Source organism: Python bivittatus, unplaced genomic scaffold, assembly GCF_059951505.1.
Source record: "Python bivittatus isolate LINGU-HERP-01145 unplaced genomic scaffold, Pbiv_v1 ctg000030_np1212, whole genome shotgun sequence".
Classification (NCBI taxonomy): Eukaryota; Metazoa; Chordata; class Lepidosauria; order Squamata; family Pythonidae; genus Python; species Python bivittatus.
The window spans coordinates 4,171,973-4,199,612 of record NW_028277031.1 but is presented as its reverse complement, the minus strand read 5'-3'; the positions used below and the strand labels follow the sequence as shown (position 1 = coordinate 4,199,612).

General features: G+C 43.8%; 1 protein-coding gene across 3 annotated transcripts in view; it reads left to right on the top strand.

The window, feature by feature from the left end:
- The window catches only part of ABAT (4-aminobutyrate aminotransferase), a 47,760-nt gene extending 22,156 nt beyond the window's left edge, over positions 1-25,604 (top strand). The window contains exons 3-16 of one of the 3 annotated variants that reach the window (XM_088152922.1): positions 4,328-4,425; positions 5,858-5,887; positions 6,580-6,697; positions 8,015-8,064; positions 9,375-9,455; positions 10,749-10,841; positions 11,739-11,801; positions 13,972-14,035; positions 15,476-15,624; positions 16,995-17,132; positions 18,071-18,238; positions 19,433-19,579; positions 21,250-21,361; positions 23,148-25,604. In XM_088152922.1, the coding sequence (XP_088009048.1) occupies positions 4,328-4,425; positions 5,858-5,887; positions 6,580-6,697; positions 8,015-8,064; positions 9,375-9,455; positions 10,749-10,841; positions 11,739-11,801; positions 13,972-14,035; positions 15,476-15,624; positions 16,995-17,132; positions 18,071-18,238; positions 19,433-19,579; positions 21,250-21,361; positions 23,148-23,269 (1,433 nt within the window). In that variant the 3' untranslated portion in view covers positions 23,270-25,604. Of the gene's footprint in view, positions 1-4,327; positions 4,426-5,857; positions 5,888-6,579; positions 6,698-8,014; positions 8,065-9,374; positions 9,456-10,748; positions 10,842-11,738; positions 11,802-13,971; positions 14,036-15,475; positions 15,625-16,994; positions 17,133-18,070; positions 18,239-19,432; positions 19,580-21,249; positions 21,362-22,368; positions 22,653-23,147 lie in introns of those variants that run through there. The other 2 variants (XM_088152918.1, XM_088152912.1) reach the window with 2 other exon arrangements.
- Positions 25,605-27,640: the final 2,036 nt, after the last annotated feature.

The window sequence follows — 27,640 nt, the reverse complement described above, 5'->3', positions numbered from 1 at the left end:
ACCATAGTTGAGTGATGTGAGATTGGATGCTCTTACAGCGTGTCCTCAGAGCTCCTAAACGCCTAGAACCAGGATGGGAATTGTCCTCTACTGTTCTTTTGATGGTCCTAGCTTTTCAAAACCTCCTGGTCCAGCTTCCTCACACTTAGAGGCAGAAAACATACAAATAGCCAAGGGTGGGCCTTAACAGATATTTAAAAAAAACAAAAACAAAGAATCGTACCTCCTAAAGGGAAGAAAGGATGATTTTGGCTAAGACTACATGGCAGTGTCACTTACTGTGTCACCTGCTGTCAAGCCTCATCCCACAGGATCAGGAAGCAAGAACAAGAATTGCAAGGATTAGGGATATAATACAGAATCTTGAAAGCTGGGAAAGGAACATCCAGCCCTGATTTATTAGTGAGCCCAAATTTGGTTGGTTTTTAGTATTTTAATTGAAATCTTTTCTCCGCTGCCCTCTTTTGTTCCCCTCTTTTTTGCAGCCCAAACAAAGCTGCTGGTCCTGAGATGAGCTACTAACAAACTTCTCTCCCATCTGTTGGTTGATTCTATCTAGAGTTTCTCCTGTGTCTTTCTCAGCTTCCTCCCCATCTCTTACACCTCCTTTGCGTTCCTGTCCTACTCACATGACATAGCTTTGCTTTGGACAGCCCTTTCCTTGCCCTAAAGTTTAAGCACACCTCTTGGCCCCCAAAAGCTTCCCTACTGCTGTCTGAGAACATTGACCCTATGCTGTTGACCTGACTAGAACATCTCTCAGAAGCCTCTCTGCTTACCTGTTTTCCATCTGAATGCAGCAGTTCAATTCTCTAGGCCAGTGTTTCTCAACCTTGTCAACTTAAAGATGTGTGGACTTCAACTCCCAGAATTCCCCAGCCAGCCTTGCTGGCTGGGGAATTCTGGGAGTTGAAGTCCACACATCTTCAAGTTGACAAGGTTGAGAAACACTGCTCTAGCCAATTCCAAAATTAAAGACTTTTGCAAACTCTTCTCCTTGAGCAAGCCCTTTAAAGACAGCTCCTCTCCTGGGCATGTTTATGATGGAATGCTTGAAATCCTTTTTCATCCACTTAAAAAAATCCATTTGAAGTATAGATTCCTTTTTTAAAAAGAGAAAAAAAATACTTAGCCTACTCCGTGGCAACTGTTTGGGACTTCTGAAAGCAGCAGGGATAGATATGTGGTCCTGGATCAGCTCTTGTCTCCGCAGAGGGACGGACAGGCCACAACAAGCTGTAGAGAATGCTTCACATGGCACTACCCAACATTTGTTGGCTCTTGGAAAGAGTCAGCTTGTTCCTTGATCTTCTCCCCAACCCCTGGGGAAATTCTGCCCCATTTTCCTCCTATCTAGTTTGAGATCCAGAGGACAGAGATAGCTGTGAACGCTCAGGATAGGGAAAAATGCCAGTTTGTGAAAATATTTCCAAAGGAGAACTTAGCAACTGTGTCTTGGTGCAAATGCAGGAGGAGGAACCATCATTCATCCTGACATTATTTTCTTTTCCGTATTTCAGATCAATTAATTCCTATGTCCAACATCACCCAAGTTACTGAGCATTTGGCTGTGATCCATGCAACTTCACAGCTTGATGACTTGCATGTCTAGGCAACTTCAGTATGAACCCCATGGAGAGGAACTCTTTTTTACTTCCAATAAACATGCATTTAGCTTTAAGGCATCAGGGGCTGATTTTAGACCTCAGTTGTTTACTCCGCTACTATAGACTCTAAATCATGGTGGGACATCCAACCCGGCCTGTTCAGCTAGACTTCTATTCAAGCAGCTGAATATCTGAGTAGATATCTTGGGAGAGCTTTGAGGTCATGATGAAACAAAAACCCTTTGATGTTGCAATACGAGGGCCATTAGAAGAAAATATTACATGTGGTCCTAAAAAGCTTATAGCAGTAGCTAGAAATACTGGAGCACATGGAACACCCACAATGCCTTCAAGTCCCCAGAATTAAATGAAAATAAATTAATTTATTTTTCTACCACTGAAAGGAGTCCTGCAAATAATTTTCCATTGGAGCAATTAGCTAACACAAACAACAGTAAAACCACCTGGAGTCAAAATGATTCAAATACAGGAATAAAATAAAGTATATGCCCCAATTTGGGAGATTCCAGGTGAGAGTGTGTAAGAGATTGTCTAAGTTGCTGAAATATTATATTCTTAACCTCAGCAGTAAACACAGATCCCTGTCTGGAAGCAGTGTGTAGGAGAACCCCTGTAAACAACCTGATCAGTCCTTGTAGGTTGTAGAGTATGTATGAACCTGATTGTACTGTGTCACATTTCATGTTCTCAGTTCTGGATCTCATATACTGGTCTTCATTTCAAGCAGAGAATCAGTATTTTCTTTTCCAAAGAAAAGCAGAGCATGTCTTGCAATAGTTGCAGGTGCAGGTAGTCCTTGTTGAGCGACCACAACTGGCACTGGAAACTTGGTTGTTAACCAAAGCGGTCGCTCAGTGAAACCGCACCTGGGCTTATGATCTTCCTTCAGTTTTCCTTTGCTTTACAGACCTGCAAAGGTTGTAAATGCGAGGACTGGTCGCAAAGTTACTTTTTCGTCACCGTCGTAACTGCAAATGGTCACTAAACAAGGACTAGCTGTACTGAATAAGTAGGAGAACATGCCCCCAACTTCATCCAATCCAGAATCCCAGTCTGCCCAGTTGCTTTAGTTAGGCTAAAACTTATACCTGTCCTTCTGTTGAAAATAGCCAGAGAACAAGATCTCCCTAAATGGATTATTTTTTAAAATTTACATCAGAAGAGGTCTGTGTTTGGGGGCACTTAAGCAGCAGGTTTTCTCAATCCACTTGCACACTCTCTACATCTGCTGTCTACCTCCTTTAGGGGCCTTCAGAGAGACTCTTTGGGCTCAAGTTCTGGTCATTTTAAGAGAAGTTATAGAAGAAACGATGACTGTTCTGTTATTTCCAGCACTTGTAGGTCACTCACCAAAACAGTAACCTTGAAGCCTGTTCTTGCCTGCCCCAGATCCTTTGCATTTGCAAATCTTTCATGGAGACCCAACCCAGGTTTACTCTTAACCTTGACAGCCAGCCTGGTTTGCATGTCTGAACGATTGGCTAGCCTTTGTCTACGATACAAGGTCTGCTCCTCCTTGGAGCTCCTGTAGCTTTTCAGCGTTGTGCCCAAGGAATGCGTGTAGCATTGTGTAAGCAGAGTTGGTTCAATTCCCACGGGATGATGATGATGATTTTGGTATCAGGATCCCCATGCTAGGGAAAGCATACTCTGAGCGCGCATGAACTCCTGCATCTCGTTTGTCCTCAGTCACATCTGACGTCCTCTTTCAAGCATTTCATAAATAAGGCGCACATTCCCAGGCTGTGTGCGAGAGCTGTTTACTTGCTGAAAGGTTTCTGACCATCTGGCTCTTCGAGCTGTTCAGATGACACTAGTAGCCGAGTCCGTTTGGCTGATGTGACTTCCTGGAAAACTCCACAGATTTCCTGCTCTTCCCTCTTTTTGTGGGGAAGGGTGGATTTGGTCTCTCTTTTTCTTTTCTTTTTTTTAAGGGTATTCAATTTTATATCCATAAAAGGTATACAGAAAGAATTACATATGTAATATAAAAAAAACATATCTACAGTATGTGTCAGTATAATATTTGCACGTTACTACATATAATTACATGTTGTTATACATAATTCTGTTGCCCTTTCTTGAAGAACTTTGGGCGGCACCATAGAATAACTTATTTGCTCTCACTATAACAATTTTAAGTAGGCTAGGCTGAGAGGGACATCTAATGCAAAGCCACTCAGTGCACTTCATTGGTAAACACAAAAAAACACATTCAGAATATTCCTTGGAGGCAGATACTCCACTTTTTACATTTTGGGGGGGTCGTTAAATTGAGCTGTGATTCCTCCTTGTTCCCTGAACAGTTGGAATGTTTATGAATATTCCTTGCCAACATACCAGCTTCAGTGCCGACAGAATAACAAGTTAGTGCTTACTTTAATTGTAGATGAATGAATTAAAATGTTACTGACTGATCAAAGGGAATAACTCTTGGTGGACTGCAACTCTTGCTAATCGCTGTTTTGCTTTGGGAACAAAGTCGGTTTCAATTCGTATTCATGTCTTAAATAGCAGATTTCAAAAAAGCTAGTTGGGGAGATTGGCTAATATCAGAAGTTATATTTAGTACATCATTCATCCAATAGGTACTATGCAATGTTATACTATCCGTGTTTATGCAGAAGTCCCGCCTGGGGTGTACTTCTGAATCAACACATGGAGAGTCACTTCTTTAACTACATTTTTGTTTTTTGCAGGGCACCGAGGAATCAGCCAAGTGGCAGCTAAAATTGACATAGAATTTGACTACGATGGGCCACTGATGAAGACCAAAGTCCCTGGACCGAAATCCAGGGTAAATTGATATGGGGAGGACCATCTTAATACTCCTCCCCTCCACCACCATCTCCAAATATTTTGAAAAAAGCACAAGAACCCAAACACTCCATAAGAGCCCTTCCCTGACCTCATGGTTGGACTTTAATTCCCATCACGTGCAGAGGAAAGCAGACGCTGGAAGACTGCTTTATCATTATAATCCCATTATATTTTTTAAAAAAATGATTCTAGTCCTTATGGATTTGGGATATACTTTAAATCATGATATTTCAATGTCCATTGCACTTCCCTGGGGTGAATAAAATAAAAAAGACTACAGAAAAACCAAAAAAGCTGAATAAATTATACTACCCCCCCCCCAAAAAACCCCCAAGAATTGGGTTGGTGTCACACCATCAAATGAGAAGCAAATGCGGCCATCCCCTTGAGGTGTGTGGGGCTATACTCCCATTTGCAACCAGCTGCTTGGGAATGATGGTACTTGGGAATCCAACACATTTTGAAGGTACCACAAAAAGGGGGTGGAGAAGGAAGGGAACCTCCCACCAACATCATACTAAGCTGTCCTGTGGTTTGCCTTTGTCTTAATGCACAGCCCCAGCTATTACAGTGGAGCATTATGTGTGATTCACACCAGTAGGGCTTCTCCAGTGTGCCACAGTTAAAAATGCTAACTTAGCATCATGTGTGAATGCAATCTTGGGCTTAAGAGATGCTTGTAAGTCGCAACCATAGATGAAACCTTGAGAATAAGCCCAAATGTCATATGTTTGAGCTGGGCAACCCTATCAATTGAATGAATGAATGAATACAAATACAGGTAGTCCTTGCTTAACGACCATCGCAAACCGTTGCACCACCCGCCTGCAGTCGTGTGATTGTGATTTGTGACCTTTTTTACAATGGTCATCAAGCGAATCGCATGGTTGTTAAGCGAATTCTGGCAGAAAAGTCCCTTGGAGAGCTGGATTTGTTTAACTACCACGTGATTCGCTTAATGACCGTGGTGATTTACTTAACAGCTGTCATAAAAATGGACATAAAATCGGGTCCAGTCATGTGGTGACTCGCTTAATGACTGCCCTGTTTAATGACCAATTTTCAGGTCCCTATTGTGGTCGTTAAGTGAGGACTACCTGTAAATAAAGCCCAAATAGGTTGATTTTTTTGCAGCTGAGAGGTTACCTTTCATTTAAATTAGCAAAGCTGACCATGCGGACACCATCATGGTCCCTTCTCTGGTTGGTGCAACACGGCACCAGGGTCTCAAGGCTTTTCCAGTGATTCAGAGCCTTGATCGTTATGGCAGCATTACCAAGTTTCACGGGCATCTTTCCTAACCCAGGCTGGAGATAAATCCTCTGTCTGTAGCACAGGAACATTTCATCTCCTCACTTTTCGACTGATTGATCTGTATAATGACGTTCTTTCCTTTCTTCTTCTTTCAGGAGTTAATGAAACAGTTGAATGGAATTCAGGTAACTTCTTCAGTTTCAACTTGAAAAAACTCCCAGGCCTTCTACCATTAACACAATGGCTGCTGAGTCACAAACTCGTATGAATGGCAGGCCGCCAACTTTTTGTTCTGTAAACTGGGCGCTTCCCAACACTGCTGGTGGAAAGGCAGAACTGTTCCAGGTGCTGTTCTTAGGGGCTTTTCTCCCCCAGTAAAGACTGAAGAAGTGATGGGAAAACTCAAGGGGGCTTCAAAAATGAGAGGCTGCTTTGTTCAGACCCCTTGAAAAATTCTGTAAAAGAGGCTTATATAACAATAAGGCAAACCTGGAATTCCCTTACCTTTCCTAGATAATTTTTCAATATAATAAAATGTACAAAACAGAAACAAAGATAGAAAACAAGAAATAGAAAAACAAGAGAGCACTTAAAAAAGAAAAGTAAAAACATTCAATTACGTCTTCCACTCTTCTTTCTGTCGAGTGGTTGTTACCTTAAACTTTTCCCCAACTTCTCTTCTCCTTCTTCAGTCCCCAAATCCCTTGTCTTTCCAAGACAAGCAGCTGTCACGCAGGCATGAAAAATTATTTACAGCAGCGGGAAACAGAGTTCCCCATTTTCCTCCCTGTCCAGCCTAAATCGTGGCTCATTTTGCCAATTCTTACCTTCTGCGTGGTGCCAGGAAATTTCAGCTTGTTTCCTCTGTTTCTGTCAGAACGCGGAAGCGGTCCACTTTTTCTGCAACTACGAAGAAAGCCGAGGAAACTATCTTGTGGACGCCGATGGGAACCGGATGTTGGATCTCTACTCTCAGATTTCATCCATCCCCATTGGTAAGAGCCACTTAGGGTGGTCCGCGTGGCTTCAAACCTCAGCTCCAGCAGGGATGGGCAATCATAAGCCCACGCCTCTTCTTTTCGGCCTCAGGAGCCCACACCGATGAAGCTTGTGCCAAATTGGAAGTGCGGGCAGGAAAAGCATAATTTCTTGGGCATCAAATGCAGAGAAGCAGGAGTGCAGATCCTAAGATAGGACATGCAGTTTTAAGAATAAAGAAGACTCCAAAAATTGTTTCAATTGATCAGGGGGGGAAATGGAAAAATCTCAGCTGTTATCAGATCTTTCCAACCTTCTCACACGTGCACATAGCCAGTTTTTTTTTTTTAATTCAGGTTAGTCACTCTTTGCAGCTGGCATTTCAAAGGGGAAGACCACAGTGAAAAGACAAAGGTGAGAAACGTCCAGAGCTGAGATTTTTCCAATTCCTTCCCCGCCTCCCACTTGATATTTTGCATGGTTTCAAACCTCAGCTTGAGCAAGAGTGGACAATCGCAAGTCCAGACCTCTTCTTTTCAGCACCAAGAGCCCACTAGTATTTTTACTTTCTCACCTACTTATTTGAATTTATAAGCCGCCCAACTCTAAGGCGCTCTGAGTGGCATACAAAACTAGAAAAAAAAACATAAAAACGGGTTAAAAAAAACATAAAAACAGATAAAAACATTAAACCAGACAGACATCCCAGACAATACTTGATGGATGTGAAATGGAGCGAGGAAAAAGGAAAGCCTCCTTCAAGTTGAGCCCGACTCGGTTTTTCCATGGATATATTCATGTCATTTTCTAAGGAACAGTGTGGAAGGGGTTTCCCATTGCTGTTTATGTTGGTGTTTTGTTTTAATTTGCAGACTAATAACAGATCTGGATTTCCTGGTGGTGTCCCTTCTAATCAGGCCTGGTTTTTTGAGATTCTCCAAGTTTCACTGACACTATGGGACAAAGGAAAGATTTCTTGTAAACTTTACAGAAGTAATTTACTATGGCCTTCCTTCAGGGTGTTTTTTTCACCTCCCAGTCATAACCAGAACTGATCCTGTTTAGCGTCTAACCTGGAGAAGGTTAGCCAAATGCTACCACCTCCTAACACTTTGTTAAGCTATAAACCCAAATGTATCACTATTCACCATTTCTCTTAAAAGCAAGTTTCTTGGTGTCGAAGATCCTCCTTACTCCGTTTACATTCTTAAAACAAATTCAGAACGGGCTGGTTCTGCTTCTCAGCAGCACTCTAAAGAGGTTACCAAATTTAATTTGAAAGCTGCTGAAATTTCTTGAAAGCGGATGATAAAGGTCCCTCTGTTTCATTCTAGGCTACAACCACCCATCTCTGATCAAACTTTTGCAACAGCCCCAGAATCTGGTAAGTAACCTTTTGCATAAGGTACCAAGTTGCCAAAGTAAAAGCCACTTATGTTGAGATGTTTCTTCATCACCTGCCTACATATCCCAACACAAGCCATACACCACTTTTCCGTGTCCAAGAAAGGGCAAAATCAGCGGAATTTAATTCAGCTTCAAGGTAAACGCAAGTGTATTTAGTCTGGACTTGATTAATGCCATTGCATAGAGTACTCTGTATTTATTCTTCTCTTCCACTGCATTAAAAAAAAAAAACAATTGGTGAGATTATGGAAAGCTAAAATTCTTGGAAGGAATTCTCTGTGGCCATGAAGTCAAAGGTGGAAGATGATAGCAGGATGCCTTGCAAATAAAACCACCTCCTTTATCTCAGATTTTGGCCACCACAACAGGCACTTTAGGAAGGCACCCGAGGTTTCTTGCTCTCCCTTTGCCTCTGGAAATGCAGGACATTCAGTAGTCCTTCAGTGGGCCATGGAGGGCATGGGACCCTCCTAGCCACTCCCAGCTGTGATGCTGATCATAATACTGTGATGGTTTACTGTATTAGTATTGCTGATATAGTTGATAACATTTATGATTATTGCACTGTTGAGGACGTGTATGTTGCTGCTTGGGGGCAGAATGATAAAAACTGTTTGTCACGAATAATGAAGAAATAAGGTCACCCTGTCTGTGAAGTTGCCCTTCCTCTCCCCAAGACCCCAGAGTTTTCTCTGTATGTCCATGGCAAGATGGGTCTTTCTTGACAAATGAGGCAAGGATGGATCAAAAGGAATGGTCTTGGAGGCCCAGCAAAACCTGGTTAATTTTTAGACATAAGTTAAACCCAACCAATGTTCTAGAGCAATGTTTCTCAACCTTGGCAGCTTTAAGATGCTGTCTGGGCATTTCTGGGAGTTGAAGTCCACACTTCATCTCAAAGCTGCCAAGGTTGAGGAACACTGTTCTAGAGGTCACAAAGAAATATGTTCAGAATCACAGATATATATCTAGAGGACACCAAAGCATCTCAGTAGCCAGTAGTATCCATTCCCCATCTTCAACTTCTCTCAAATATTTGCCATGCTAGATAAATTCTGATGCCAGAAACAGCCTGGTTGCATTATGGGTTTTGGGGAAGGGTGGTTGCAAGTGTCAAAATTGGGGATGTTCTTTGTTTAAGTCAATCAAGGTCAACCCAAGCATTGTTTTCAGTTGACCCTTAGATAAGAAGGTTTTATTTCAATCATGTTGAAGTCCTCTTCTCTTCTCTTCTCTTCTCTTCTCTTCTCTTCTCTTCTCTTCTCTTCTCTTCTCTTCTCTTCTCAGAGTACTTTTGTCAACAGGCCTGCCCTAGGAATTTTGCCCCCAGAAAATTTTGCTGAAAAGCTAAAGGAATCTTTGCTTTCGGTAAGTTTTGTCTAGCAGAGAAGGAGCAATGGAATTGACATCTAGCGTTGGCAGGTCTCCATCCTGCCAAGAATTCCACTTCTTCTGCAGCCTTAGGGATGTGAAGGGCACACAAAATAGAGGTGGGGAAGCACCTTGGTGTAGGAATGCTGAAATACATTCCTGTGGTGACCGGATAAATCCCAAGGATAAGGAACGTTACTGCTCATTCAATACAAGAGTTTTCAGAATGGTTTCAAAATCATCAAAGTCTGCTGCTGGAGGTTGGGGAAGTTGTAGCTCTCTAGGGTTGGAGGCACCTTAAAACTTCTTTCTTTTTTTAAGGGGGAAAAGGGGGAAATGAGCAACAGAAAGACACATCATTTTAGCATTCCTGGAAGGCTGAAATTCTAAGATTAAAGTTTAAAGCACATGTAGTATTCCTCACTGCTACTGCAATGGGAAAAATTACCAGCTCAGAGATCTGCCACCTTCTATTGATACCCTGGGCAAAAGGGAGTCCCAGTTCAGAGGAATTTCAGAGCTCAAGCCAACTTCTTATTTAGAATTGTTTGATCACAAACTGAATCGAAGTCAGTGGTGTGAAAGTGTGGCTGTAAAAAAAACATTACTTCAGTGCTGAGGCTGCATCATTGTAGGAAGTGAGAGTTTTGTTCTGTTCTGCATTGGCCAGATTTCCCCTTGAATAAATGTGTCCAGTTTTGGGCGCACGTTTTAAGAAGGATTCAGACAAGCTAGAACAGGTTCGGAGAAGAGCAATGAAGATGATCAGAGGACCGGCAACCAAGTCCTACAAGGAGAGGCTGAGGAAACTGGGTAGGCCTAGCAGTAAAAAAGGACAACTGGGATAGGGGAATGATAGAACTCCTCAAGAACCTGAAAGGATGCCACATAGAAGAAGACCACTATGAGTTCTCCGTTTATCCCAGACTGCAGGATATGGAATAATGGATTTAAGTTACACAAAGAAAAGTTTCGTAAGAATGAAAGCAATTCAGCAAGGACCTTGGAGGTGATGGACCTTCTTCTCAGGACCAAAGAGAAGTTGGACTGCCATCTGTTGGGGATCCCTTATTTTGGATTCCTGCCTTGGATAGCTGGTTGGAGTCAATTGGCTTAAATGGCCCCTTCCAACTCTAAGATTCCATAATTGTATCCATAGGCAGTAGAGGGTAATTTTAAAAATTAGGGGGGTTAAAATAAGCATCATTTTGTTGTGATGTACATTTATGATGGAGGTGTTCCTTACTAACTGTTTGAATTGAAAGGTCTGTGTCTCTTCTCCACTGCCAGGTGGCTCCTAAAGGTCTCTCTCAAGTAATAACCATGTCCTGTGGATCTTGCTCTAATGAAAATGCCTTTAAAACCATATTTATGTGGTACAGGGTAAGTAAAAGCTATATGAATGCTCTGCCTTGTACAGATGCTCTCCAGATGCTGAGGAAAACAGGGAGGGCTGTCTTTGCTCCAAGCAGGGGTAGGGGGCCCTCAGTTTAATTTCAAAATCTCTGTATGTCAGCACTTAGACCTTGGATCAGTGATCAGTTCCTTGACCCGTTCTGCTTGATTAATCTGCTGAATAGACAGCAGATCAGTCAAGCAGGAAAGGAAGGGGAAGGGAAAGGGAAAGGAAGGTGCAGAAATATGGAGAGGAAAAGAGGGTTCCTGTCCCCCTCCCCATGTCTGACTTGGAGCTCTACTAATCCTCATTTAGGGTTCCACCACTTTTGGTTTAGATCTTGCCTATTCATAGCCATGGGCCCTGATAGATTCTGTGGAATGAGGGCCCCAAGGGAAAAGAAATGTCTCCATTCCAGAATTAAAAGGATCTCATTTCATAGAAAGTTCAAGAGGAGCTCCTAAAAGAAGTCCTCAAAATTGCTGTCTAGCAGAGAATAGTCATATAGTCCACATGAGGGGATGGTTGAGATGGTCAGGCTTTTTCAGTCTTGGGAGATCCTTTTTAGTCATGCTTCCCATCTGCTGAGACTGCCCCAGTAGTCCTGGGAAATAAGTCCAGGAAGTAGATGGGAAAAAGAATCCATTTTGGTTCTTCTCAAATGGATTAAGTATTTAAGCTATTTAAAGCTATCAACTATGACATTCTTCTCGGATGGAGGAGGGACACTCTTGTTTCCTCTAGTTCCCGTTCTCCTTAGGACATTGGTATAGGGAGACTGTTGAATACCATAACCATTGGCATACTGCCATCTTCCCTGAATCATGCCTGTTGGATGGCAACTCTTGACTGGGAAGATTATGGGAAACTTCTTTATTTTCCAGAACAAAGAAAGAGGACACAACAGTGTTACCAAAGAAGAGTTGGAGACCTGCATGATTAACCAGGTAAGACATTCCTTCATTCAGCAGAGCAAAAGCCACATCAAATCCACATTCTGTGTGTGGGGCAGTGGTTCCTGCTTACGTTTGCACCTGACCAACAAGTCAACAAGCTACTGAATTTAGAATGTGAGGACAAGCTACACACTTTGCAATGGCAGAGGACTGGCAGCGAAAAAGACAACGTGGACTGAGTAGTAGTTAGCACAATGCTGCCACGTTTTGTTGTTTTCACTCCAGTTTCCTGATTACAAACATCTCTGTGTTCAAACCCTCACTCCTGCATTCCTGCGTAGTGGATGTCACTTACGTAAAAATCAGCCCTTTTTTAACCCCACAGACCCTTTCCTTGCATCATCTGCTTAGAACTTTGCTCATTCTTTAATCCCTTTCACAACTCAGTTTCATCACAGAATCTGATGGCATCGGTTTCATAATCCCTTACATCAGTTTTGCAAACAGATAGTAAATGCTGCAGCTCGATTTTCCCTGCTTACGCAAGGAAAGTCCATTTTTCCCCACGGTGTTTCACCAATAAAACTGAGAACAGCTCAAGTTTTTTATACATTGTTCTCAGTCGCGCATGAAGGTCCCAAGTGCCAAAGGGCCTGTCCTAAAAACATTCAGAGAATACAACAGATTTTATGAAATAAAATAGTATGAAAAGGGCGGGAGAGCTTGTATCATGGGTTCGATGTGTAAAATCTTTGCATTGCCAGGTTTTAACTTCTGTAGATTGACCTTTAGGATTCTGGAATATAAAAATAAAAGCTAAGTCATCAATACCTGTCCGTGAAGGATATTTTTCCTGCTTACTCTTGTTCTCCAGAGCTCCCTCTATTGCTCCAGCATCAATGAACTCTTCTGAAGTGAAGTGATGCTTCAATTCAAATGCTAGAATCAAACTGAACATCTCTAAATCAGTCCCACTCAGACCAATTCAGACCTATTTTGCACCTCTAAGTGGCTGAATTCTCTAAGCCAAATTGACGTGATTTGAACAAATGTTGCTTGAGAGGTATGAAGAAGATCAATTTCCCAAACAAACAGTTTGAATCAGATTATTTGAATCAGGCTGGACCAAATCTAAAAAAATCACATAATAAAGAACACATTTTCAAACCAGCCTTTCTGCTAAAAAATAACCCTCCTGTTTCTCTATTTCTAGCTTTACTTCTGATGATCCTCCCACTGAAGTCTTAGTGTGGTTTGTCTAAACCGAGAAAGATTTAAAGTGTTAGCTGTGTACAATTCATCTATTATTCTTTTGTTTCATTTATCTTATCTTGGACCTTGTTTTATTTCCATGCTTTATGTTATGTAAAGCTGGTCAATGTCCAGAATAAAGATTGGGCCACTAGAAAACTGAGGGCGGATGGATGTCGCCAATTGTTTCTTTTATAGTTAAATTTCAAAAATATTTTAAACAACAGGCAAGCACTATGGCCAGGGAAGAATGCTTTCTCCAAGTTGGGATGCGATGCAGTGACCCAGATGTGAGGGCCAGAGGGCAGCCCCATCACTTCCTGCAGAGTCAGCAACACCCCAGCATCTTTAATCAGGAAGCACAGGGCCATTCTGGAGGAATGCTTGGTGGCCTCGAAAGGGCTAATGATCGAGGTCAACCTAGGACCAGGAAGGTCCCCATTTCACCTCCTGCTCAGCCATAATGTGAAGGAATGGTTGGATGAAGGCCGTGCTCGAGGAGATAAGCATTCCCTTAACCCTCAACAGGAGCGTGGGAATGCTTATCTCCTCGAGCGCGGCCTTCATCCAACCATTCCTTCACACATGAAGCCCTCTGGATGGCTTTGGGCCAGTCACTCCTAGCCTAACACTACCCCACCAGGTGGAGTCTATGAACACCTTGAACACTATGAACACCTATGAACACTTGAAGAAGAGCGAAATAAAACTGCATCTTGATGGATCATTTTTTCTTGGTTTTTCAAATCTGCTACGTGTGGGTTTGATTGCCAGCACCCTGAATTAATGTTCTTCCTAGAGGAGGGCTATCTCCTAAAAATGCAGTAGAATTGAAAAAATGAAATAAAATAAGTTCTCCTCCACCCGGATAGGCTAGGTCATTCCGGCTAGCATTGCTGTGGGGACAAGGCTGCCCCCTAATGACCAAATCAAAGCAAGCAACAGTATTAATTTCCTCTTTGCATTTCAGCCACCAGGTTGCCCGGAATACAGCATGCTTTCCTTTATGGGCGCATTTCACGGGAGAACCATGGGTAAGGAAGAGTTTCTGTTTTTTGTTGGAAGCAGCATTATAGACAAGCTTAGATGATCAGTGAGATGGCTCGATCGAATATGTGCCATCAACTTGGTGTCAAATAAGCCCTAATATTTCAAGAGCTTTCACTCTTAACTCAGCGGCATTTAGATCATCCACAAAGCTGTGTTGGGGGCATTGGGGGCAATTAATGTATAGACAGAAGTCTGCCAGAGAAGTCGTGCGCAGAAAGGAGAAAGGTCTGAGGCGTCTACCATCCTCCTATGCTATTTTCCTTCTCTTCTCTTCCCTTCCCTGCCCTTCCTATCCTGTCTTATAGAATAGTTCTAGATTGGAATAGTTATTCCATATAGATATAGAATATAGAATATAGATATAGATATAGAATAGTTCTAGATCTGGCTGGGGAATTCTGGGAGTTGAAGTCCACACCTCTTAAAGCGGCCGAGTTTGAGAAACACTGTTCTAGATAGTCCCTTCCAATCTGATTCTTTTCCTTTGTATTATACCTCTTCCCTTCTCTTCCCTTCCCATTGTTTGCATCTGATTCCAGTTCATTCCATGGGATTTCTTTCCTTTCTTCCTACCCATCTTCCTACAATTTCTCAAGTATGAAAAAAGTTTGGGTTTTTGTTGGCTGCTTGGTTGGTTTTTTAATTTGTTTCTTTCGCATTTCTTTTGGGGATCTTTTGAAGCAGACTTGATGGGTGGAAGCGGCTGGGCTGGGAGGTTGTTTCCTGTGTCACGTCATTCCAGGATTTTGTAGCCCCCTGGGCTGTTCTGACAGTCTGAAAAAGGCTTCTGGAAGGCATTCGCTCTTGATTTCTTCACTTGACATTTAACAGAAGCAGGGAAGCCGAGGAAGACATAAAGCGTTGGAAGGATAGTTGTACAATGAAAGCCAGGATGGTCACACACACCTTCTTGGCCACCTCGTCATAAAATAAGTACAGGGATGCCCTGATCCACCCTGGAGAATTTCCTCGAAATTCTCTTCTCCTTTGCTCTGATCAGTGATTGCATTAAAAAATTACTCAGAGGACATGCTTTGAACCCCGCATGAGTGCTTGTCCCTGAAAAGGGACACAGCTGTTTTAAGAGGCACGTGGGAAAGCCTGCTGCTTTAATGCGTGACTCATTAAAGCGGCACCGTCTTTTTCAGGCTCACACGGAACTCTGCAAAAGGACAAGCTGCTTTCATGAAAAGCAGAGGAGCTCCACTTGCACCTTGTGCGAACCTGGCCTGAAGTGCTCCTTCCAAGGGTGGGCAGCCCTAAATTGTATTGATCGATTTGATTTGAGGGAAAGGAGCTTGGAAAACCAACGCTGTCCCGTCAACATGAGCAAGCATTTTTCTGCTGGATGTTATTTGGCCAGGAGGAGGTGGTATCTTTGAAGGCTTCCTCTGGTGTTCATGGTTTTGTTCCTCTTTGTTTAGGCTGCTTAGCCACTACGCATTCCAAAGCCATTCACAAGCTGGACATCCCTTCCTTTGACTGGCCCATCGCTCCATTCCCGAGGCTAAAGTACCCCTTGGAAGACTTTGTGAGAGAAAACGAGCAGGAGGAGGCGCGCTGCTTGGAGGAGGTGAGGACACCCCAGCTGCAGAAGGTGCCTGGGGCAGCAGAGGCCTGCAAATGTAAAGTGCTTGTTTTCCTCAATTAAACCAGCACAGAAGGATCAAGCGTAAGGCCAGGGAGGAGGACAGCAAGGGGCATCCAACTTTCGTATTTCCTGGAAGAGAGAAAATGCTCCCCAAACATCTCTGTTTTGGCTTAGCTGGATCCTGACCAAACCAAGTTAACTTTAATCAGCTTGCTGTCTTGTAATGCAAGCAGTGGCCCAAAACTAGGGTCCTGCAGTAGAAATGTCAGGATGGCAATCAGGCAAATGCATCGCGTTTGTTTGCTTGGCCCCTCATTAAAGCGGTGGAATGACTGTCCCTTTGAAGGGACTGATATAGGGCCTATACCCACATCTGTCCACCAGCAGCACTAAAAGACACCAGAGTCATCTGCACCGCACGGCCAGTGACGTTAACTGAAATAACTTGATTGCCAGATTTTTTTTAAATTTTTTTTTACAAATTCAAATAGAGGGTGGCAAAAGAAAAAAACTGATGCTTTAATTCAGTCCCTGCCACAGGCTGTAGCTAGTCTGCTCTCAAACGATAATTGGCGATTGCTAGCAAAAAACAAGCCGGCTGTTCTGGCTGGCCTGATTTTTTGCTGGCAAGCAAGGAACGAGATGGGCTTTTGCTGTGTCTGAGCAGGTACAGGGTCGCCACGAAGGGGTGAAGGATACTTCCGTTAGGACTGGAGGCTGGAACTCAAGCTGAAGAGAACAACATCTTCAAAATGCACCACGGTTAACGCTTTTTTAAAGAAGGCCAAAGCAGGAATGAATCCATCCAATTAGAATTTGGTGGAAGCCCGCAAAGAAATGGGCATTTTCCAGTTAGAATTGGTTGGCTTTCTGTTTTCAGAGTGGTTGCTTTGGATAAACCACCACTCTTAATCATATCTTTGGCCTGTATTGATATCAGTCACATTTCTTCTTAATCTGTTTAATTTATTTCATGTATATCCTCATTAGCTTTAACAAGCGGTTTATGCCTTCGATGGGACTCTTTTATTTAATACCGGATTATAACAGGTTTTATTAACAAATTGGCCCATGATCCTCTTTCTCCAGCCTGGGATCCTTCCAGATGTGTGAGACTTCAGCTCCCATAATTCCCAGCCCACATGGGAAAGATTGCATACAACTGGAGGACTCTGTTTTGAAGAAGGTTGTTCAATGGTGCAAAAACAACATAAATTCTTCCTCTTGATTGTTCCCTGAAATGTAATACATGGTTGCAATGAATTGGAATAAGAGAAATAATATCAATGACTGGTTGCATATCAATGATTTGTTTCTTTAAAAAAAAAATCTTACTATGTTCTAACATACAGGTGGAAGATTTGATTGTAAAATACAGGAAAAAGAATAAAGTTGTTGCAGGAATCATTGTGGAACCCATTCAGTCCGAAGGGGGGGACAATCACGCGTCAGACGACTTTTTCAGGAAGTTGAGAAACATTGCTAAAAAGGTGAGCTCTGACATAAATGGGACATTTTCTAAACATAAGATTTCTCTCCTGAGCGATGTGTCTTTCTAATCTTTGAGTAGTCACTTCCAAGCTGATCTGGGAAAATCCCGTGAAAGTGAATGTCTGGATTTAGCTCCTATTCTAAAGCAAAAGATGTCTGTTTAGGCTTAAGCAGCAAGAACCTGATGTCATGATAATTTCCAACTCAGCAGGTTCGTGCTGGGCTTGCTATTTAAAGCTTTTTTGTTTTTTGGTAAAATAGTACCATTCAGACAAGCAGTGGATAGATCTGGGAGGTGGAAACTTGTTCCCACTAATTTCCAACTGTTGCCTCTTAGATATCGAGATCTGTATTTGACAAAATATCTGTTTTATTTTATATGTCAGGCAGAAAGAATGCCTGATTTCATGCTCCAGGCTGAACCATAACATGACTTGTTTAGTTTCGGCTTGCACCATGCACCACCCCAACCGTTGTCACTTACAAAGTATGATTTGTGGCATAACTCAGCCTTGCACAACCTGAATGACTTCCAGCCATCAACCATGGTCTTGCTGGCTGGGGAATTCTACAGATCCAGACATCTAGAAGACAACTCTCCTTGCAGAAGTCTGGCTTAACTTTGGGTTGTGAGCCGCCCAGAGTTAAATTAAATTAATTAACCTGCTGCCCAATCTAAACAAACCATAATTAATACAAAACATGACTTGGTGATGAACATGTGGAGTGACTTTCCGAAGGCTGCACACCCACTGAGACCAGCGATGCAACTTGACCGCCGTATTTACAGATCTTTCCAGTCTCTTCCTCTGAGAATTATCAGCTCATGCATTCCTTAAAGAGGCCAAGCAAGGCTGTTTTTCCCTCCTTCCTTTCTCCTAAAGAGGTCCCAGCTCTTCTCCTAAAGAGACTAACTTCATCCATGCTTTCTCAACAGCACGGCTGCGGTTTCTTGATAGACGAGGTACAAACGGGAGGTGGATGTACCGGCAAATTCTGGGCCCACGAACACTGGGGGCTCGAGGACCCAGCCGACATCCTGACTTTCAGTAAGAAGATGATGACTGGAGGGTTTTTCCACAAGGAGGAATTTCGGGCGAATGCAGTAAGTCCTGTTTTGAAGGGCTGTAGAAGGCACATGATGCCATAATTGAAAATTGCCTTTGGCTAGACCCTTCTTCTCTCCAACGTTGCACAGATTCCAAAAATCATTCAGGAACAAAAGTCAACCTGCTGCGAGTTTGTTTTTAATTCTGTTCTAAATAAGGCGCTTAATTAAAAAAAACCAAACTCTTTAACCCACAGAGGTTGACCTATGCATGTTTCAAAGCCAGTAGAAGAGACTGAAGAGTAAATCTGATGATCATCATGCATGCAATATTTATTTGATTTTATTTATAGCCTAGTTTGATGACAAGTAATCCTCCGGTGAGATCCAATACTGCAAAATGCACCCGTAAATGGTACAATTGCAAAATGCGAAGCTTAAAACCCAGTGTAAAATGCAAAACTTTAAAAAAATTACGAACATCAAGAACTATATAAAATCGCAGAAGTCAAGAGAAACTTAGTAGAATGATGCCGCAGCGTAAGTCCAGATAAATTGAATGGACAGAGCAGGTCTTTTCCAGATCCAGAGTGGAAAAAAAGAATGTAGTTCTTGACCCTGTACATAAGGACTTGCGGGACTCTCTGCCACTAGGTCTGGCAACATCTGTCATTCAGGCAGCTTTTCAAAAGGTACGTCAAAGGAAAAGAAAGAGATGAACTCTTCCTTGTCAATTATCATGTTTTTTTTCTCTCTTCTCTTCTCTTCTCTCCTCTCCTCTCCTCTCCTCTCCTCTCCTCTCCTCTCCCCTCCCCTCCCCTCCCCTCCCCTCTCCTCTCCTCTCCCCTCCCCTCCCCTCCCCTCTTCCCTCCTCTCCTCTCCTCTCCTCTCCCCTCCCCTCCCCTCTCCTCTCCTCTCCTCTCCTCTCCCCTCCCCTCCCCTCTCCCCTCCCCTCCTCTCTCCCCTCCCCTCCTCTCCCCTCCCCTCCTCTCCCCTCCCCTCCCCTCCCCTCCCCTCCCCTCCCCTCTCCTCTCCTCTCCCCTCCCCTCTCCCCTCCCCTCCCCTCCCCTCTCCTCTCCCCTCCCCTCTCCTCTCCTCTCCCCTCCCCTCCCCTCCCCTCCCCTCTTCCCTCCTCTCCTCTCCTCTCCTCTCCCCTCCCCTCCCCTCCCCTCTCCCCTCCTCTCCTCTCCTCTCCTCTCCTCTCCTCTCCCCTCCCCTCCCCTCCCCTCCTTCGGTGTGTCCACCTTGCAGCCATATAGGATTTTTAACACATGGCTTGGGGACCCTTCCAAGAATCTCCTGCTAGCAGAAGTCATTAACGTTATAAAAAGGGAGGATCTTCTGAGCAACGTCATCCATGCAGGGAAGGCCCTGTTGACAGGGCTGCTGGAATTGCAGGTAAAGATGCCTTAAAAGACAAGCGGTTAAGTGGTTTTTGTAGTTTGATGTGAAGCGGGAAATTCTGCAATCTCAATGGGGGTACAGTTTTTAAAATCGCCTTTCTCTTTAATTGGGATTCATGACGTGAATTTGATTTGTTTTGTGGACTCGGTATACAGTGGACAACGTGCCATAGTTAGTTTTTCTGTAAAAAAAACCAAAAATACATCTGTCCCCTCTCTGGAGTTTTACAGCCCAGGTCTGGTAATTGTAGTTAATTATGTGTGTGTCTGTGATTGGCCATATTGTGTAACTCAGTCTGTTTAGTCTGTGATTCAGTATATTACGGGTTAATTATGGGTGCAAACCCTGCCATTGTCTTCCACATTATTTTGACTGTCAAGTAACAGATTTGGACAATTTGTGAGATGCAAAGCAGCCTGGGTTTTTACAGTTAAATATGAAAAGCGATGGGCAAGACCTGTTTAGTGGGATCTCTGATGCCCACCAATGGAGCTCCTATGGCCCAGCAGGGCTGGTGATGGATCATGCTATGACAAGCAGGCTAGCAGACCTGGACCTCCATAGCCATTCACATGTTTCCACTGCTACAGTTGAAGCCCAGCGTCACCATAAGTGGAGCCAATGGCTGTTAGATTCAGGAGTGGCTGGAGGCTGAGAAAGCTAAGAAGCCATTAACCCTAAAATCGAGAGCGTATAGCCAGATGTTGGAGGGAAGGTATCTTTGGACCAACACAACACTCTTGTGTTTCAACCAGCTTTCAACCAACCCTTCTCTCAAATCCATAGAAAAAGGTCAATGGATGCAAGTCCCTTCATGGCCCTTTTCACACAATGTGGACCACCCATAACCTGTTCTCACAACCCATTTGCTCATTTTTGTGTGCCAACAACACATCGTCCAGGAAGAATGGGTCCACAAGGGAGTTGCAAAACAGTAGTTGAAAAATGGGAGAAAAACCTACCGGAAAACCAAAGTGGTGGTTTCCCAGGGGCTGAAAACTGGAATGACAGCTGGTTCCCTGTCGCCCACGGCTGGAATAGCGTGATTCCAGCAGCTACTTGGATTCTTAACATCCAGCACATGCCTGTCACAAACACACCCACACACCCCAAATCTACTCTGGAAGGTTAGGAAGACCCCACCAAGCAGAGGAATTTGGAATTTCACTGCCCCAGCACTGTTGTTCTGGTTTAATAACAGATGTGGCACGCTTCTCCATGTAAATAAAACCATGCTTTTTGTGATGATTCAACAGAGTGCAAGTCAGACCCTTTGTACCAGTGTCCAGCGTGGCACAAAGCAGACAATGACATCATTGTAAAATTGCTAAGAATGTGGCAATTATGCAGACTGCATAAAGACTTAACAGCTGCATTTCCACAATATGTGAAGCTTCATCACGGTTATCTGTAGTGGGTTGGCTGGTGTTGTGGCTAAAGGTGTAGTGTGCAAAACCAGATAATTTGAGTATTTTATGGTTCACTGGATTGTGCAAACCCAAAAGAGGGTTCAGTCAATAACCAAGGTGACCATCAAATGAACATCCAGCACATTTTTTTTTAAGTCCAGCATCTGGGAATTACATTTCCTCCCCCTGCCTTTTTTCAGCACCTTGCTTTCCAAGAAGACGACAAAGTGTGATTTACCTTTTCCTTCCTTGTAGAGTCGCTACCCCCATCTGATCAGCCGAGCCCGGGGGCGAGGGACGTTCTGCTCCTTCGACACTCCAAATGACACTATTCGGAATAAGCTGATCGAAATAGCAAGAAACAAAGGTGAGATGTTGTGCTTTGAACTGGGGTTGGGTCTCCTGCTGTGGGATCTCAAGATTGGGGAGCACTTAATAAATCACGTTTTATGTTTAAAAAAAATAAAGCTTCACTTCAGGCTTAACCTCAAGTGGGGGTGGGCAAAAATAGAGCAGCAATTTGCCACTGTTTTCGTTAGGGACTTTTTGAACTTCACAGTCTAGTCTGTGGCCCTGAGATCTCCTGATGGTCTCCTATCCCCTTCCAAATGCTAAACAGGCCTAATCCTGCTTAGTTTCTAAGTCCAGATGAAAGCATGGTGCCACCTACTGAGATTTTTCTTTTTATCAGACTGAATTATGCATAAATGATTGAGCAACTGCATAAATTGTGTTTATTTTGCCATCTACATTTTAAAAGCCAGTACTTCATTATTAACTCTTAGATGGTGTGAGGCTGTCCCTGTTTCTAAGGTGATAATATAGGTACGCAATTTTGAATGAAGGAGGGAGTGAAACAGGAAAAAAGAAGCTATGCTACCACGAAAAATTGATATTTTATAAATCATAGCTTCCAATAGAAGAGAATTTCCATAGCTCAGGGTTGAACTGTGGAGTCCTTGATGCTCTCTGAGCTCGGTTGTTGCCTTGCAGACGTTTCATTACCTGACTAGGTAACATCACCAGGCGCCGATGTGGGTGGGTAATGAAACATATAAATCATAGGGTCAAAGAAGTGAGTTTTTGGTCCTCCTAGCAGAAGAAATCCATCGGCCTCTTCCATTTCCAGCTTTGGTTGAAAAGCTTATGAGTGACGTCTAATGAAAGCTAAGACTCTGGGTGTGAGTCTTCTATGTTTTTCTTCCCTGTCTGGCCTGCTTACCTAAGATTCTCGTGATTCATATGAGCAGGACATTTGACCTCCTGGGTCACATTCAGAAGGCTAAGCGTGGCCTGCCCTTTCAACCAGAGGAGGACCTTCCGTTTTCCAACTCCAGCCCTTTCTCCAAAATCCCCCTATTTTCCTGTTCCAAGGAATTCCACAGCTACGGAGCATACTTAGCGAAGGATGTCCTCTTAGATGGTCTTCGAGAGACTCCCTGCCCCGCCATGAGAAATTGTGGGGAGGCCATGAAAGGAAGGGAAGGGAAAGGAGATGTAAGCCATCAAGAGACAGAAGGCGAGTCTGTTGGCAGCTCATCTCGTAAACAGCAACTCGGCCCAGGTGCGGAGAAACCCGGGAAGAAGCGTTTCAGATCATGCAAATGAACTCCCTAGAAATTGCTTTTGCAGCGTCCAAGATTCTGTATTTGCCCCACTGTAGCATTAAAGCATTCCTGAAATCTGGTTAGATCTTCTTTCCACGATCTTCCCCATGTATGTGGGGCTTGACATCTTTTCCTTGGGGGGCGCACAACCTATTCTTCCAAGCCTGATGCCTCCAGCATCTTAGTGGCCCTGTTTTGACTCTCAGTATCTGCCACCTAAGTTCACTATTGCCAAGAATGATTTGGTCCAGATTATATTTTATTTAGTTACGTTACTTTAGTGAAAAGTAATGATAGCCCACCACTATCCAGGGGATCTTGTGATGGATTACCTGCTTTGTCTGTGTGTCCTGTGTGATTAAAGCAGTGTTTCTCAACCTTGGCAGCTTGAAGATGTGTGGACTTCAACTCCCAGAATTCCCCAGCCAGCTATGCTGGCTGGGGAATTCTGGGAGTTGAAGTCCACACATCTTCAAGCTGCCAAGGTTGAGAAACTCTGGATTAAAGGGAACTGAATCTGCAACTTCTTTCTTTCTCTGCCCTTAGGTGTGGTATTAGGCGGCAGCGGGGACAGATCGATCCGTTTCCGACCCACCCTGGTCTTCCGAGACCACCACGCGCATCTTTTCCTGAACATCTTCAGTGATATTCTAGCAGACTTCAAGTAGTCGAGTCATACCTTGCACTGAGAGAGGCCAAATGTCTTATAAGAATCAGAGAATAGTTTATTTAAGATCATAAATCTATATGTATATACATATTATATATATATATATATATATATATATATATATATATATATATATATATTCACTAATAGGAAAGATGGAATTCATGAAGTGCTTTTTTTTTTAATGTTGGTCTTATCATGCTTACCTCCACCACAAACTGCTTCTGACTAAAAACTCTGGACATGCTTGTGATCTCCTCAGCTGTCTCCTTTGACTTAGCATAGATTAAGTGGTAGGTTTCGGGTGTCAAAGTTTGGCCTGGAATTTGAATTCCAGGGCCTGTTTTTCTGCAACGGGTTTCTAGCTCTCAAGTCTGTAGTGAGGCTTTGGAAAAGGCACTCCTACCGCCATGGATCCAGAACCCTGTTGCTAGATATCAATGTGCACTTCCAAGGAGAAAGCAGTGTGGCACCCATCCATGTCTGTCTCCAGAATCCCTTCACCCAGTGTGGTCTCTCGTGAAGCACGCCTTGAAACTCAAGATCCATTTTCTCCCTCCAAGTCATGTGTCCTTCTAGAGTGGAAACTCGCACCAGACACTTACTGCACCACCCTTGAGGGTCTACAGGCCTTTCCAAAAGGGGGTTATGGACCTTGGAAGATCCACAGCATCTTTTCCAAGCCTGGATCCTCATCCCTTTTACAGAGGAGTTGCCCAAATGGATTTGGGACTTTCCACATGCCAACCCCCTTCCCTGCTTTCTTGCGTGTGACCTCTTGCTTTACGGCTCTTCCCTCCCTATTGCTGTCATTGCTTTTGTTTTACGTTTTTCGGCCACATTTGCTTGGAATACAACGTGCAGGTGGCACTTCCTTTGGCGACAAAACGGGTTTTTTTAGATCAGAAGGACAACCCCAAGTGCTGGAAGGGTGCTTCGCCAGAACCAGGGTAGAATTTTTGCAACTGTGGAGGTCAAACGGAGCCAGCAAAGTGGGTAAACCCACCAACTTCTACAGCAGTGGTGCACCATCTGGGGCCCTGTAATGCCACCCAGTCCCCCACATCCCCAAACCATGATTGCAACCCACAGAACCCTCCAAACATTGTTGTCTTGCTGCATTTTTTTAATACAACGGAAGGGAAAGTTGCATCGGGGCATGGTTGTATGAATTCTAATGTAATCTTAATTCAGTTTGGCTTAGCTTCTGTTCCAACCTTGTCCTTTTCTTGAAGTGGAATTCAAAGCTCACGCGTGGTCCTCGGTTCAAAGGCAACGATGCCTCCTCTCTGTGTACTGTGGTGCTTATGGAGGAATAACCCCAAACAGGTTGCGGAACGAGGGCATTTATCCTGTCGGCAACCTGTGATTTGGCCCCCACGCTCTCTGCTTCGGCGGCCCTCCCATTTGTGGACTGGCTTCGATTCTGTCCATTTCGGTTTTCAGAACCAGGAAGACATTCACGAGTGTGCGTTTTGAAGTCTTTCCAGCAGAAAAGCTGCCTCCTGAAGGGATCGGAATTGAACAAGATTGGAAGATATCTGCTCTTCCTGTTCCAAATGATGCTTTGGCAGCGATTGAAATCGAACACTTGACGCATCAACCTGGACCAAACATAGAACCTCTCTCTTAAACATTGTGGTTGTTAACAACAGTCCCAACCTGCAAGATAGCTTATGGGGAGGTGGGTGGGTAGATAGAAAAAAGGTGTCATTATTCTCTTCAAGTGGCCTGGTCAACCTCTACTATATCCTACTGTTATCCCACCCCACCCCCAATTCGGCCAGAGGGACAGAATGTCTTCCCCTTCCCTACTTCTGTCTTCCAGGACAGCCTCAAAAACAGGATGGAAAGGCTGGTCACCTTTGGGAATGTAGAAGATGGGAAGAGAAAGAAAGATGAAAAGCTAACAGTATTAAACTTACCAAATCCACCATCACCACCACCACTTTGAAAGGCCAGGGGACTGTTGCCAATTTGCAGCAATGATGGTTGGAGAGTGCCCCGGAGATCACAAAACTCTGGCAAGGGGCTACTTGGGGTTCAAAAGGCTACAGAAGATCAGGTTTCGCTCTTGTAAAAGCTGGATCTCGTGAGAGAGAAACAAGAAGTTCTCAGGCTAGACAGAATCATTTTGCAAACCTAGAGCAGATGTCTCCCATTCTTGAGGCCAGGAAGAAAGTAACCAAATTTCCATAGACTCTAGGAAAGGGCCTAGAATTTAAACCTGTAAGAGATACAGAGAAATCATTGATTTTTTTGTCTTCTGCAGTTGGTATATCTTCTGCATATATATGGCTTCTTTCTTGTCTACAATAAAAAAACTAATCTAGCTGTGTCACATCTCTGAGCTTCTGCTGTGAACAAGGTTCTGAACACCAAGTGAAGTCCTTAGAGATCTGGACGGGGTGTGGAAACTAACAAGATCTACCTGCTCATATTCCCAGCACTACACAAGGAGAGTCTGTACTTTGACACCAACATTAAACAAAGACTACAGATCCCACTGATGATCATTGAAGTTCTCCATGTTTTGCTTCAATATTAAAACAAGTTACGACCCAGATGCATTAGCTAACCTTGCACTGGGGGGTGTGGGTGTGGGTGTGCAGAATCTGCTACAACCAGCGGCTCCCATACCATTCCCAGGTGTTGCTGGAGCAACTGCAAAAGCAGCAGTTTCCTGCAGCTAGTATCCCTCTCTTTGCTAGACAAATCCTAGCAATTTACTGTCTTCTTTGCTCAGTGTGAATTGTCCGTCTCCCTAAGACCTGAGGATTTTCTTATGGATTGACCTTGAGTAGGATTTATAATGAGCCTAATGATGGAAGAATGGCAAAATGCAGAATAACTCAAACTTGGACAACCATGCCAATTCCATGACACATCTGAGGGCCAACTCTGATGATCAAGTCAAGCAACTGATCTCCAACTCTGAAATCTGTTGCTCCAAAAGAGTAATCCAGGCCTGCACAGCATACAGCCCATGGGCCACCTGTGGCTCATCAAGCAGCCTTGTGTGGCCCACCAGTGTTTCTTGAAAACTCAACCAACCCACTGCCGCCAAACATTGCCACCACCAGGAATGACCCACCACCACCGCCACCTGATTTTTCACAGCCACCTCCACCCTGAAAGACACACTGGGGACCACCTCCAAGCCTCACCAACACTGCCAGCTCCATTGCTGCTGCCGTGCCAAGCCACCACACAGCTGATCAGTGCCCCAGCTATTCCTTTGCGACCCCCAATTATTTGTCATGCAGCAATCCAGCCCTTCCCTTCTGGGAGTTGGGCTAGCCTGGGTGTCTGAGTACTTTGGTGCTGAAGTTTGCTGCTAATGCTGAAGCTACTAAATTCAGCTGAGGATGTGAGCTGGAATGAAAAGTATTTAATTGACCAATTCATAGTCTATCAGATGAAATACAAGATGAACTAATTCACTAGGGCACCCCAGAGACCTTTTTTGCATTCATCAAGGTCAGGCTGGGTATTGGAGGAAGATTGGCAGTTGAATACAAATGGGGAAAGAAAATGGCACTCCTCTCATTCTGTTCTTCCTAACTTTGGAAGTTAGACACATGCAATGAGGAGCTAACAGAGTTCTACTATTTGCCAGGGCGCACAAGGCTATGTTTATATTGTGGAGAACTTGAACACTTTGCATGCTTGACTAAGATCTCTCCCTTGCAAAGAATCGGCTGTTTTACTCGTGGGGGAGGGAGCATTTCGCAATCAGATGTCCTAAACCCTCCAGAGCAGTGTTTCTCAACCTTGGCGATTCTGGAAGTTGAAGTCCAGACATCTTAAAGTTGCCAAGGTTGAGAAACACTGCTCCAGATCTAGCCTGTTGGGAAATAAGCTACTTCCCAACTCCAGGGGCTCACAGCTAGCCAGAAATTAAGTGGAGCCCAGACATGAAAAGGTGTGCCTTGACTTTTCATCATTCCTGTCACTCTACCAACCCAGCTGGGGATTGGAAATATAACTCAAGGTCTTAATAGATTGGTGCCACAGGCAATTTCCCTGAATCCTCTACTGCATGCAAATTAGTTCTATCCCCATAGCCTGTCTAACCATTTGTTAGACCATTGATGGCTGGTTCTTATGCTGAGGACCAATCACGGAGTGCATTGAACCTCTAGAGGAGGTCCCTGCAACATTACCTAGGCTCCGCATTAAGTTTATTGTGAAGGGACTGGCCTGTGATTCACAATTCCCATATTAACTAGGCCATGATAACAGAAGCTTTGATTCCCCCACATCCAAAACTCTCAGCGTCAGACTTTAATCTTTTACCAACCTGCTGCAGGAACAGACTAGGCTGATGTGTTGGGAAAGGAGGGAATATGGGCCCTGCGCCCTCAAT